Here is a 14,803-nt window from a genome sequence, read left to right on the forward strand (position 1 = left end):
TAAAATTTCTTGAGAGTGAACTTAAAGAAAAATGTGTAAGGGTCCATATATGTAAGCTGCAAAACATTACTGAGAGAAATTAAAGAGAACAAAAATGAGTACATAAATATACTATAGTTATGTATTAAAATGCCCAGTGAAATGATGTATTGTTGAGTTGTACATATTTTCAAACTTTTGTAAATGGAATTAGTGTCACAGACATGGGTAGAAAACCCAAGCTTGTACCAACATGAGGGTGTTTATGGCTCACAGCCAAAGCAGGAGCTAGGGTGTCAGAATTCATACAATTCCTTGGGCCTCAGTTCCCATAGAGTGCCACGAAACAGGCCAGGAGACCACCACACACACAGTGGGTTCTAGTGTAAAGGAAAACCCTCAAGCTTAGGGAACTCACATCTTTTATTTTAGACAGTATGCATGCCCGATTTATAACCTAGGGAATCATTTTATTTTGCTAGAGAGTAATCAAACCCATTCTATGCTCCAAAGAGAGATACTATTTTTATTTTTCAAGGATGTCTGTTATATATCCATTCCTGAGAGAGTGGAGCAAAAGTAGCAAGGGCTTCTGTTCACAAGAGGCCCATGGAGAATCTTCTCTCATTAGGGATCTACTTTCCCTCCACAGGAATGACCAATTGTTTAGCATGACTTGAGGCTTTGATTCTTTTCTCTGTTTTCCATGTATATGTATATCTTTTTCTGGGCTCTCCATCTAGTGAGTGATAGTCTATCTCTGTATCAATCCCATTTCTTTGCTTACTAAAACTTTATAATAAATCTTGGTCTCTAACAGAGTAATTCTCTTCCATTATGAAAGATGGAAAACCCATCTTGTTCTTTTTCAAGACTGTTTTATATCTTCTTGTCATTTCATTCTTCCTTAAATTGAAAATATATGTACATCAAGTTCCAAATGCAAAACATGTTTTCTTCCAATTCAGACCTTTTCTGGGATTATTTTGCTTTCTTCTGAACCTTGTTTAAAAGCTTCCTCTTTTAGGGAGGTATCACCAATGTGACTTCCCAAGGTAAGCGGATGGAAACTTTGTTTCTTGTACTAAAATTCTAGTCATCAGACCTGGCAGATGGTCTGGGACAAGGAGCAGCTTCAGCTCATTTACTTCCCTGCATGAACCCTTTCACTTTTGTTTTCAGCTTCTCGGAAATGTTCTTGTCTTTTTGGGGGCGGCATAGCTATGCATTTTAAGTATGTTTTGCATATTTCATCTAACATTGTTAGGAGCTTTGCTTTGAGAGTGGTTTTGTAGGATATCTGAACAATCACATTGCCAGAAATGAAAGTCTTGAATTAATACTATTTCTACAATGTTTTTATCTCATAGAATTGTGTCATGTATGTAGTAATTGTTTAGTAAACATATTTAATTAAACTGACTCAGATTTCAGGTGGGTTTCTCTGATGCTTCTGTGTAATTCCCACATAAACCAGTACCTACTTTGGCACTACCATCAGCCATTAGATGACTTTTTCTTCTTTTTAAGACTTTGTAAAATACAGAAAATAGTATAATTAATATCTTTCCCACCAAGATCAAACAGATATAAATAGAGTGCCTGATTTTCTTTACTCTGTGTACTTAAAGCAGCATATATTATCATTTTTATATATCTTAAAATTTTATACTAATATAGTGGTATTCATACCCTTTAATTTGTTGATTGTTTTTTCCCACTCAACATCATGTTTCAAAAATTCATCTATACTTAAACACTAAATTCTAATCTGATTATTGCAAGTCTTTTATATAATTCTATTATAATACAAATTGCATTTTACTTAATCATACTGTGTTAGCTTTACGTTACAGTGACAAAATACCTGAGAAAAACAGCTTAAAGGAGGGAAGGTTTATTTTGGCTCATGGTTTCAGAGATTTCAGTCCCTTGTCACTGGCTCCATTGCTTTTGAAGTTGGTGAAGATGAACATCAGGATAGGGAGAGTGTGGTGGAGCAAAGCAGCTCACCCCATGACAGACAGGAGGGACAATGTCCCTAATGACCTACTTCCTCTAAGTAGATCCCATCTCCTAAAGTTTCTACCACTTTCAATAATCCATTCAGCTATGAATCCATCAATGGATAAGTCCATTGATGATATCAGAGCCCTCATGATACAATCAGCTCTGATCACTGCTGAATTGGGGAGCAAGCCTTCAACACATGAGCCTTTGGGAGACATTTCAGATCCAAACCACAACAAACACCTTTACTCTGCGATAAACGCCCAATATTCTTCAGGATATGTTTGAGGTTTTTTTTAAAAATTAGATGCCTAGCACTGAAAGTGTTTTATAACAGGATGTACTTGTCTTTTACTTATTAGGTGTGTATATATTAATATCTTATAATGATTTAGAATTTCATGACTCATTTTTTTCCTGTAGGTATTTATGAGCCTCCATTTCTTATACTACTGCAGTGAACCAACCTTGGATGTGAAAATTGCCTTTTGTCAGGTGTGTGTTCCTTACAGGTAGAACAAGGTACAGTATATTCCCTTGTATTTCCATCTTGTAATTCTGTTTTGTATGTGGTCCATGCTAAAGTTAATGCTTATGTAATATTAAAAGTAGCTGAGGAAGTGTAAGAAGATGCTTATATGTATTTTTTCCTTTTCTAGTTCATTTAAGTTAGATTAAGAATGAAAAGATTCTTGCTAATCACTTTGTAAAGTGATTTCTAATCAAACTTAACTTAAACTTAAAGTTTTTAGTATTTCTCTCCAAATCCTTGAAATAAGGATTTCAAAATCAAAGGCATTGACAACATATTACAATTCCTCATCCTAAGGACTGGGGAGTCCCGAACAAAGTATCATTAATACCCAGCTGTAATAGCATACAGGGCTGCTCAGCTTACTTTCTGATATCTAGGTCTAACTAGTAGTGAGTAAAAAAAAAAAAAAAAAGACCAATGAAGGAATATTTAACCTACAAGTAACAGTAAGAAGGCAGAAGCAAAGGTTGGTAATTTGCTTGGAGCAGATAAGTCTTCTCCATTGTATTCATACAAACTCAGTTCTTTTTGTTTTATATTGTTGTGCTGGGTGGGGATACATTGTGGCATTTACAAAGGTTCTTACAATGTATCAAATATATCGTACTTGAATTCATCCATTCCACTGCTCTCTTTCATCCACCCCTTCCCCATTTCTGGAGCAGTTTCAACAGGTATAATTTTTGCATTTACATATATGTGTATGCATTATTTGTACCATATTCATCCTCCTACCCCCTTCCCTGCCACCTCCCTCCCCACACTGGTGCCAACCCCCATACTCTCAGAACTTGTTCCACCCTGCTGTTCACCAAAAAAAACCATAAAAGATAATGAGAGACATGGTGTTTTTGCTAGTTTGAGATAAAGATATCTATGAAGGGAGATTCCTTGTGTTGTTTCCATGCATATAAGTATACAATCCCAATTGGTTCATCTCTACCAGTCCTCTTCACTACTCCCTAATCCCCTTCCCCATAGTAGCCTCAGTCAGTTTTTAAGATTATTACATTCATTCCTATACAGTAAGCACATCAACAACATTCAAGTGCATGGTGTCCCCTATGTGTGACCCATGTCCAATAATATTACTGCATTTCTTTTAGCTCTATAATCTGCATATGAGGGAGAACGTGCTATTTTTGGCCTTCTGAGCCTGACTAACTTCACTTAAGATAATGTTCTCTAGTTCCATCCATTTACTTGCAAATGACAAAATTTCATTCTTCTTTCTGGCTGAGTAAAATTCTATTCTGTATAAATACCATATTTTCTTAATCCTTTTGTCAGCAGTGGGGCATCTTTACTATTTCCATAGCTTGGCTATTGTGAATTGTGCTGCAATAAACATGGTTATGTAGGTGCTTTTGTAGTAACCTGACTCATATTTCATTGGGTATTTCCCTAGGAGTGGGATTGCTGAATCCTTAGTTTTTAAAGGAGCCTCCATATCCTCCATATTGTTTTTCAAAGTGGTTTGTACTAGCTTACATTCCCACCAGCAGTGTATGAGGGTTCCTTCCACCCCCCCAACCCCCACCCCCACCCCTGCATTCTTGACATTTGTTGTTGGTTGTGTTCTTGCTGATATTTATTCTAAGAGGGGTGAGGCGGAACCTTAGTGTGGTTTTGATTTGCATTTCCTTTATGGCCAGGGATGGTGAGCATTTTTTTTTCATGTGTTTTTTAGTCATTTGGATTTCTTCCTTTGAAAAAGTTCTGATTAGTTGAGTTGCCCATTTCTTTATTGGGTCATTGATTTTTTTGGGAAGACAAACTCTATTCTTAAGAAATAAGCTACTTGGAGAACCTATACAAGTATAGTAGTCCTATATACCCTTTTACTCTCTTAAGAATGATTCTAGTTCACACAACAAATTATATGCTAACTGCATTCACCCTCCAAACAGAGCATTTCACTTCAGCCTTTCTGTAGTGACTGTTGTACTTTCTTGTTGAGTTGTGTTGTAAACAAAGAATAGCCTGCATCCTTTGAAAGGTTTAAAGGTAACTCCCACACTTCTATTATTTTAATACAACATTTCCTCATTCTAGAATTAATATGGACATAATATAGAAAGTACAGAAAAGTACAAAGGGGGAGAAAAAACTACTTTTGCACTCAGTTTTCTACTTTATCCACTTTCCCTGAGCAGAGTTAGAATTTACAGGTAAAAGTAAATTGTGGTATCGATCAGAGTAAGATTTTTTGAGTTGCCTCAACAACTTTACCTCTAAGTTTAACAGTGCCTGATCATTCAGGTCTTTAGACAACTTCTCTAACAAGAATCTGGGACTAGATAACCTTGTGTAGAAATTCCAGATTTATGGAGAACAGGAGGGTGGAATAGACCCTGCCTGGGGGATTCATGCCAGTGGGAGGGAGGAGGAGGTGGGGAAAGAATATAAGAAGGTGACTATGATGCAAATACTGTGTATACATGAATGTAAATGGAAAAATGATACCTGTTGAAATGAGAGGGAAGATACAGGAAAATGTGAAAGGAGTGAATTCAAGTATGATATATTTGATATATTATAAGAACCTTTATAAATACTACAATGTACCCCCACCCAGCCCAACAATAAAATTAAAAAAAAAGAAATACCAAATTTGCTACTCAGTATCTGTTTGCTTATGCAAGTGGGTGAGTTAGTTAACCTCTCTGTGCTTCATTTTGTCATCTGTAAAAGGGGAAATTAATAATACCCACCTCTGAGGGTTGCTATGAGAATTCAGTGAATTTATACTTTTCAAAGACATAACAGTGTGGGAACAGGTGTTTGTTGAGTAGAAAATTAAACAGAAAAGTATACATTCACTTTTCTGGTGTTTCATTGAGTTCCAGTGTTTTAAATGTCGGCAATATCTTTAATATTCATAGAGTCTGAAATCAGACTCCCTGAAATCCAACTGCTTGGTTCTACATCTCCAATTAGATGTCAAACAGAAGTATCAACTATACAGATTCACAGCCAATGCCTAGCTAGATGTGGTTGTCTATGCCTATAATCCCAGTACTCAGGGTGCTGAGGCAGGAGACTTGAGTTTGAGACCAGACTGGGCTACATAGAGAGACTGTCTCAAAACAAAACAAAGTCAATTCCTGATCATCTTTCTTGTCAAATTGCTCTCCCCATCATCTGCTCCAAATCAGTAAATGCTTACTTCATCTTCCCAGTTAGAATAAAATCCTTTGAATCATCTTTGGGGCCACCCCTTATATTCAACCTGTCAGCAAATTCTGTTGACTGCATTCAAACATCTGTCTGGAATCTTGCCACTTGTCATTATTCTCTCTGCTACCACCCAAATCCAAGCTGCCTTTATTTCTTTTCTGTATTATTGTAAAAACTTCCACCTTTGCCCACCCCTAGCATTCATTTTCAAAACATTGGCAAGAATGGCTTTTGCTAAAAAATCATATCGCTCCTTAACTAGAAAGCAAAAGAAGAAAAACCTTTTAACATTTTCCCTTCTCACTTAGTATAGCCACAAGTCATAATAATAAATTCCCAAGCTTTTTATCTAGCCCCCTAAAAGTTGCTCTCCTAAAATGCTCTTCCCCTTTTGTCCACTTGGCCCCCTGCACCACCTTTAGGGCTTTGCTCAACACTGTTCTTAAAAGGTGTCTTTTCTTCTGAAAGACTCAAAACTATTTGGAATCTTCTTTTTCATCTCTTTACAGCACTGATCAGTATCTGACACATTTTGTATGTGGCTGGTGTGGCATGTTGCTTCTCTCTCTCCACCAGGATGCATTTTGTACTGGACAGGGACATTTTTCACTCTTTTGCTGGAGTTAGCACACACAGGCTTACAACAGATGCATGTGAACATTTCTTCCCAATGATGTAAGGTTCGTAGCTTGAATACTGTCACGATAGGATCTTTACACTATGGGAATGAGCAAGTCCAAATTAATCTCCTTCCTATTCTCTCCTTTCCCCAGCCAGTTGTCAGCAGTTGCTAGCACACCCCTGGAAATCTGGTTCTTGTTCACTGACACTAGTATCTAACATAGGCTTTCATCAAATATATGCTTAATGAAATGAATGTTTAGTTTATGTAAACAGTTGCAACTGTAATTGTGCCTTGGTGGAAAATTAGCAGGTCTGAATTTCTGGGCTGAATATCTGGGTGCTACCACCTGCAGGCTGTGTGACAGTGAGCTATTTGCTTAGACTCTGTGATGCCACCTATTTACTAGGGACACTAGCAATTAAAAAGTCAACCAATCAACAAACAAAAAATGAAACTCATGTTTGACATATTTCCCAAGCCTCAAAAATTATCAATAAGAATATCTTAAAATTTCAGCCATTTAAAAAATCCAAAATGGGTTTGAATGGTTATTTTTCAAATCAATCTGGGTACAGATGTAGCAAAGCTACTAATAGGGAAAGTCCTTTTGATGCAGAGGAATAGAAAAGTGAAGCATGAACTTTCTTAATGACTCTGGATGTTCTGGTTACTATGATCTTTTGATACATAAGAAAATATACTGATATTCTACAAATATATTCTACATATATCACAGCAAACAAGATGTTTCCAGTTGTGACTCTGAGCATCTTATTTACTCTACATATAAAATTCTGATTTGATAGCAATATTTCTTTTTCTTTTTCATGTAGCTCTCTGCCTCATTTACTTCTCTAGGAATCTGAGGAAAATAGTGTATTTCCTTTTAAAGGCAAGTTTTTCAACTGGGCCTAACTATCACACTGTGTTTTGGAAGTTTCTTATTTCATGGGTTGACTCATGGATCCTTTTTGTGGTGTTTATTTCATCACCTGCAGGCTATGTTGTTCCCTCACTTCTGCTCTACAGACACTGCTCAAAGACTCTAAGGAACTTTGATAGTGATTGAATATGTCAGAATCCAGGTCTCTTGACTCCTAGTCTGTGGCTTTTTCTGTTATGTCATATTTCCAATTTTTTTCACTGTTACCCATAACTAACCACAGAGAAGATAGAAAATAAAATGACCCAGATAGCATAGATAATGTTGTCCTTAATTCCTAACTGAATTATCTGAATAACATGTGGGATTTATTGACTTTTAAAGTACTCTTATTAATTTTTGGGGGGGGGGTTAGGCAGAATTGCCGTATGTCTTCCAGGCTGGTCTTGAACTCTTAATCATCCTGTCTAAGCCTTCAGAGTGCAAGGCATGCACCACCATGACTGGGTGTTTGTGGTTTTAAAAACTGAACTAAGCAAGCAAGAGGCCTGTTATATTCTGGGAACGTATTTTTCTTTGTAATGTTAGACAATAAAAGAATAATCTTCAGTTTTCTCTGTAATAAACCCTTTACCAAAAAAAAAAAAAATGAAAGTACAAAATTTCCTGATCCTCCTGAAAATAGGTAATAGGTAAGCTGTTTTAGCCTTCTTTTCTCAATTGCACAGAAATACTGAGCTGATACATTTCACTCTATGAAAAAAAAAACCTGTAAAAAGTGTTATTTTTGGTACTCTGCTGTACTGCATCGATGATTCAATTTTAACCAGGAATATATTTGCAGAGAGAGAATGTGTGTTGGAAACCCCATGCACACCCACTGGTGTCTACAACGTCTGTGACACCCTGCATGCATCATTACCATTAGGTGCACACAGTCTGTGTCTTCCCCACTCAGTGGCACTGCTTCAAGGGCAGGACCCAGCATCCTCAACCTTGACTCGCACGCCCAGACATTTGTCCAAACCCAGTTAATGTTCAATAAATATGTTTTAGGGACTGCAGAGTGGTTCAAGTGGTATAGCGCCTACTTAGCAAGTGTCAGACCCTGAGTTCAAACCCCAGTAACACCAATAAATAAATAAATAAATACTTTTGAATGGAAATAAAGAGCAGAAAAACACCACTTCCCAAAGTAAAAATTTTTTTCAGGCCCAATTCTTTATTTAATTTTTGTATTGTTCATTCATTTAATCATATGTACATATATTGTTTGAGCCATCTCTCCCTGCTGTCCCCTGACTCCCTCCCTCTCCCCCATGCTCTTCCCTTCCACACAGACCTATTCTGCCTTCTTCTCCAATTTTCTTGAAGAGAAGACATAAGTGATAATAAGAAAGAAATAGCATTTTTGCTAGTTTGAGATAAAGATAGCTATACAGAGAGATTCCTAGCATTGCTTCCCTGCACATGTGTATTATAGCCTGAATTGGTTCATCTCTACCAGACCTTTTCACTACTTCCCGGTCATCTTCCCATAGTGGCCTCTGTCAGTTTAAGATTACTTTATTTGCTCCTGTACAATGGGCACATCAAACATTTTCAAGTTTTGAGTTTTCTACCTTTCCCTATTCCTCTCCTTAGCATGTGACTCATGTCAAATAATATTACTGCATTTGTTTTAGGTCTATAATCTTCATATGAGGAAGAATATATGATTTTTGGCCTTCTGAGCCTAGATAACTTTGGCTAAGATGATGTTCTCTAGTTCCACCCATTTACCTGCAAATGAAAAAAATTCATTCTTCTTTGTGGCTGAGTAAAATTCCATTGTGTATAGATAACACATTTTCTTAATCCATTCGTTAGTAGTAGGGCATCTTGTCTGTTTCCATAACTTGGCTATTGTGAATAGTGCTGCAATAAACATGGGTGTGCAGGTGCCTTTGTAATAACCTGAGTTGCATTCCTTTGGGTATATACCTAGGAGTGGGATTGCTGGATCATACGACAGGACAGATCTAGTTTAGTTTTTTAAGAAGCCTCCATATTGTTTTTCAAAGTGGTTGTACTAGCTTACATTCCTACCAGCAGTGTATGAGGGTTCCTTTTCCCCTGCATCCTCACCAACATTTGTTGTTGGTGGTGTTCTTGATGGTAGCATTTCTAACAGAAGTGAGGTGGAATCTTAGTGTGGTTTTGATTTGCATTTCCTTTATGGCCAGGGATGGTGAGCATTTTTTCATGTGTTTTTTGGCCATTTGGATTTCTTCCTTTGAAAAAGTTCTGTTTAGTTCAGTTGCCCATTTCTTTATTGGTTCATTGATTTTGGGGGAGCTTAGTTTTTTGAGCTCCCTGTATATTCTGGTTATCAGCCCTTTGTCTGATGTATAGCTCACAAATATTTTCTCCCACTCTGTAGGTTGTCTCTTCAGTTTAGAGACCATTTCTTTTGTTGTGCAGAAGCTTTTTAATTTCATGTAGTCCCATTTGTCCATCCTTTCTCTTAGTTGCTGGTTGGTGGAATTCTACTGAGGAAGTCCTTGCCTATACCAATTGCTTCCAGAGTATTCCCTGGTCTTTCCTGTACTAACTTCAGTTTCAGGTCTAATATTAAGGTCATTAATCTACTTGGAGTTTATACTAGTACAGGTTGATAGACATGGATCTAGTTTCAGTTTTCTGCAGGCAGATAACCACTTTCTCCAGCTCTTTTGTTGAAGAGGCTATCTTTTCTCCATTGTATGTTGTTGCTGCCTTTGTCAAAAATAAGGTGGGTATTGCTGTGTAGATTTATAGCGGGTCTTCTATTCTGTTCCACTGGTCTTCATGTCTGTTTTTGTGCCATTACCATGCTATTTTTATTGCTATGGCTCTGTAATATAGTTTGTAGTCAGGTATTGTGATACCTCCAGCATTGCTCTTTTTGCTGAGTATTGCCTTGGCTATTCATGGTCCCTTGTGTTTCCAAATGAACTGTAAGGTAGATTTTTCAATCTCTGTGATGAATGTCATTGGGATTTTGATGGGAATTGCATTGAACATGTAGATTCTTTTGGTAGTATAGCCATTTTTATTATGTTGATTCTACTAATCCATGAGCACGGGAGATCTTTCCACCTTCTGTAGTCAGAGGTTAGTAGTTTTGTAGAGGTTATTCACATCCTTTGTTAAGTTTACTCCTAGGTATTTGATTTTTTTTTAAGGCTATTGTAAATGGAATTGTTTTCCTATATTCTTTTTCAATTTGGTCAGTGTTGGTGTATAGAAAAACTACTGATTTTTGAAAGTTGATTTTGTATCCTGCCACATTGCTAAAGCTGTTTATGTTGTCTAGGAGTTTTTGGGTATAGGATCATGTCGTCTGCAAATAGGGATACTTTGACAGTTTCTTTATCTATTTGTATTCCTTTTATTTCTTTTTCTTGCCATATTGATTTGGCTAGGAATTCCAGGACTATTTTGAATATGAGTGGGCATAGTGGACACCCTTGTCTAGTTCCTGATTGTAGGGGAAATGGTTTCAGTTTTTCTCAATTAAGTATGATGTTGGCTATAGGTTTGTCACATACAGCCTTTATAATGTTGAGGTACATTCCTATCATTCCTAATTTTCTTAGAGCTTTTATCATGAAGTGGCATTGAATCTTATCAAAGGCTTTTTCTGCATCTGTTGAGATGATTATGTGGTTTTTGTCTTTGCTCCTATTAATATGCTGTATTACATTTATAGATTTATGCATGTTGAACCATCCCTGCATCCCTGGGATGAAGCCTACTTGGTTGTGGTGAATGATCTTTTTGATGTGTTGTTGAATTCAGTTGGCCTTTATTTTATTGAGGATTTTTGCATTAATGTTCATTAAGGAGATTGGCCTATAGTTCTCCTTTTTGGATGTGTCTTTGACTGGTTTTGGGATGAGTGTAATACTGGCTTCATAGAATGATTTATGCAGTATTCATTTCCTTTGTATTTTATGGAAAAGCTTAAGGAGAGTTGTTTAGTTCTTCTTTAAAGGTCTGATAGAATTCAGAATTATAGTACCTAATAACTATGATAGCTAAGATTAAACATGTTGAATTCTTCTAGTTAAAGCCATATTTTTAATAGAAATGAAATTATTGCTTGATGACTTGACTGCTAATTAAGTCTTTTTTTTCTGACTCTACTGTGTGGATGATAAAAGCACTGTGTGTTTAAGTAATAATTTCTTAGCTGCAGATGATGGCTGTTCCAAACAAATGCAAATTTAATTTCTGGAAAAAATTACTGAAGACTTGTAATTTATTTTTAGTAGTTTTTTCCTCCTTTGCTTTTTGAAAATTTCAAGATAATTTATAAATGTTTTATGAGCTGCATTAGCTTTTAAGAGTCTTTCAAAAACCTGGAAACTAGCAAACCAGAAAATTCATGAAAAAAGGAAATGTCTAGAGTGTCCACAAATGTTTTCATTTTAAGTGATATATTCAGATTACTAGCAATGAGGATATTTTAAAGGCATCACTAGACCTTATTCAGAATTATATAGGTTTTTTTTAAAACAGTTCTTTTGCTGTGAAGGCATTTTGAATTTAAAGTAACTTGATTTGTTCAACTTATTTCATTTGATGAGTCTATGATGTTTCTAGTTCAAAGACTGAAAATATCCAATTAACATTTTATGTTTCACTGGATAGCCACCCTAGATAAAATAAAGACTTTTTTACTAACATGAGGAATAGGGCATAAAGGAAAAGGTGTTTTAGCAGAGCAAGACAAAGGAAAAACCTGTATAATCAAACAGGTAAACACAAATCATTTTTATGATCTGCAAAATAAATGGCATGGTTTGTATTATTTAGGTTTTTGAAGGTATTGCCTATGACCCTCCAAAAGTTCAGAATCTTGACTTGATAGAAATATAGCATGAGGGCACCGATAGATTGACAATGGGTGCATTTAAAGGCATTGGTGTTTTGTAAAATTAATGGCTGTGATTTTGAAATATAAACGTGTAGTCTTTTCCATTACTGTTTTAGTTTTCATGTATGGTGGAAAGAGAAATTTTTACCAAAGTCTTTTCTTTTAATTGATTTCCTATCCTATGCACTATTTAAGGAAACACAACTCTGACTTTCTTCTGTATCTGCTTTGATATAGAAGTTACATAGTGTCTCTGCTTTAATTTTTCAATATCACAGTATTTATGCTTTCATGCATGACTGTCTGGGAGTAGGTAGTTAAACAAAGGCAGGTTAACAGTATCATGAAAACATGGCACTTCTTGTGTGATGGAATAAATAAATGAGATTTCTATGCTGTCATAATGCTTGTCGACCTGATTTTATGGTAGGCTGTTTGTATTACTTGACAAGAGTTCATCTTTTTCTTGGTGCCCACATGAAAATATGGCTATTACAAATTTTAAAAGAGGAAATTTAATACTGGGAATTTTTTTCTAAAATGTATTAAATAGCTATTTCAGTTAATGGATAGGTTTTTGTTGTGATACTCAAGATTAACTGACAGAAAATTTGAAGGCCTTAAAGATGCAATTCTGTGATGATGATGTTTTCTGTATTGTTCATTTCGAGTGTGTGCTTGGCTTGCTGTGAAAGACAAAATGGTTAGACTTTCACGTGGTGAATGGGATGAACCATTTTGAATGTAGCTTTGATTAAGTTTGTCAGCTTAATTATAATAGATTCATTAATCAGGTTAAATAAAGTTATTGCTTACATCTTTCAAAGTAGTTGTGCTATACAGTGTCCTAAGATTATCTGTGATTTCAGTTCATAGTTAATCTGCAATCATGCTCTGTAAGAGGAGTATTATCTTATGGATTCCATTTTAGTTTACATTGTGTAGACTAAGGACTTAAGTAATTAAGTAATTCTTTAAATGCACTGATTTGATTTTACTATCCTTCTGATAGGGGGCTTTGGAAATGTATATCAAGTGATAATCTGCTTTTTTACACAAGATTATCTGAGGATGGGGAGAGTGATTAGCAGAGGCAACATTTTTTTAAAAGTAGTTTGAGAATGCCAGATTGAGAATGATACCTGGAAGGTATCATTCAACTCTTCCTTGTTTATCTTCTATAATATTAAGCATTTATTTTCTTATATATCATTAACACATTCCAAGAAAGTTCACAGCAGCTACAGGAATACATTTTATTTTCTTTTACCTTTTTTTTCTTTTATGTTTTAGTTTAGCTTTTTTGGTGGTACTGGGTTTTGAATTCAGGGCTTCGCACTTGCTAGGTAGGTGCTCTACCACTTGAGCCACTCCACCAGCGCTAGTTTAATTTAATTTTATTTTATTTGTGGTGCTGGAGATTGAACTTGGACACTTGTACCTATAAGCAAGTACTTTACCACTGATCTACACCTTAGCCTTGGATACACACTTGAAAAGATGAAAACCATGATGTTTCAGCATGTGGGACTGCTAACATAGGCACCAATTAGATCTTTTTATAATTGTGCAGATGAGGGAATGAAAATAATACATCATATATAACTTAAAAATAATGTTCTTTATTGTGTATATGAGAACAAAACTTTAGTGTTCCAGATTCTCAAATGCAGTATTTGATAAAATTGAATTTTCCCTTTTTAAAATTACAGTGATGTATTTTAAAGATAAGTCAGTAAAACCAGAGATAGCTAACTTTAAACATTTTGTTCCTAAATGACTTTTTACTCTCCTAAACTTTTCCCCTACCCTTAGAAAATACTTTTTATTAATTACTATTTATTTTCCTGGACAATTTTCCTGTCTTCATTATTTAATGCCACCTATTATTTCCTATCCATCTTTTAGTTCAATCTCTACTTTAGACAAGTTGGGAATGTGTGTAGCACTCAATGTATTAGTTTAGTAGGGTTCGTCACCGTGATATTGAAGCCCAAATTCCAATATTGAGTTTCTAAGGGATAATTTAATATTAAGCACATGAGTCAGGAACTTAGTATTCTTAGTGCCTAGAACAATGGTTGGTGTATTCCTGACCAAAATAAATATTCAGTGAATGAAAAACATACTGTAGCAACAACAGAACTGAAATCTCAATGGTATATCAGAACAAAAGCTTATTTCCTGTCATAGAAATGCCAGTTCAGTTTAGTGAGGAGTCTCATCTGTTTGGTGAGTCAGGAAATAGGTTTCTGCCATCTTGTGACTCAGGAATGAAGTTCCTGTCATTTTGTGATGTGCTGGCTGAGATACCAGAGTGTGAAAGGGATGAGCTGTGGCTGTGCGTCACACAGATGTGCTGCAGTTAGTTGACAAGCATTTCTGCATGGAGCTCATGGGTCAGAATTAATCACAAGGCCCCAGCATAACTGCAAAGGAGGCTGAGAAACACAGTGTGAAATACATGCATGTTCATGGAGCACTGTCTGTCTCTGCCACAAGTGGAAACAGAAAAAATATTCTGTTGCCTAACCATTCTAAACCCTGTTAATAATATTTAGACTTTATAGCAGTAGCACAGTGCTTTAGACTGGCACTATGGCTTAGGAGTTAGGCCAACTTTTGTTAAAAACATTCTAAAAGACTAATTTGATACATCTCTTCAAATGTTTTTTAACTTATCAATAA

At 35.8% G+C, this 14,803-nt stretch overlaps 1 protein-coding gene across 6 annotated transcripts in view; it reads left to right on the plus strand.

The window, feature by feature from the left end:
* Window positions 1-14,803, plus strand: part of Mapk10 (mitogen-activated protein kinase 10) — a 334,304-nt gene that overhangs the window by 154,445 nt on the left and 165,056 nt on the right. For 3 of the 6 annotated variants that reach the window (XM_074041839.1, XM_074041840.1, XM_074041844.1), the window contains one exon: window positions 2,413-2,484. The exons of 1 other annotated variant lie outside the window; for it this stretch is intronic. In XM_074041839.1, coding sequence (XP_073897940.1) covers window positions 2,413-2,484 — 72 coding nt within the window. Of the gene's footprint in view, window positions 1-2,412; window positions 2,512-14,803 lie in introns of all 6 variants that reach the window. 2 more of the 6 variants (XM_074041841.1, XM_074041842.1) reach the window with 1 other exon arrangement.

Source organism: Castor canadensis, chromosome 9 (assembly GCF_047511655.1).
Source record: "Castor canadensis chromosome 9, mCasCan1.hap1v2, whole genome shotgun sequence".
Taxonomy (NCBI): Eukaryota; Metazoa; Chordata; class Mammalia; order Rodentia; family Castoridae; genus Castor; species Castor canadensis.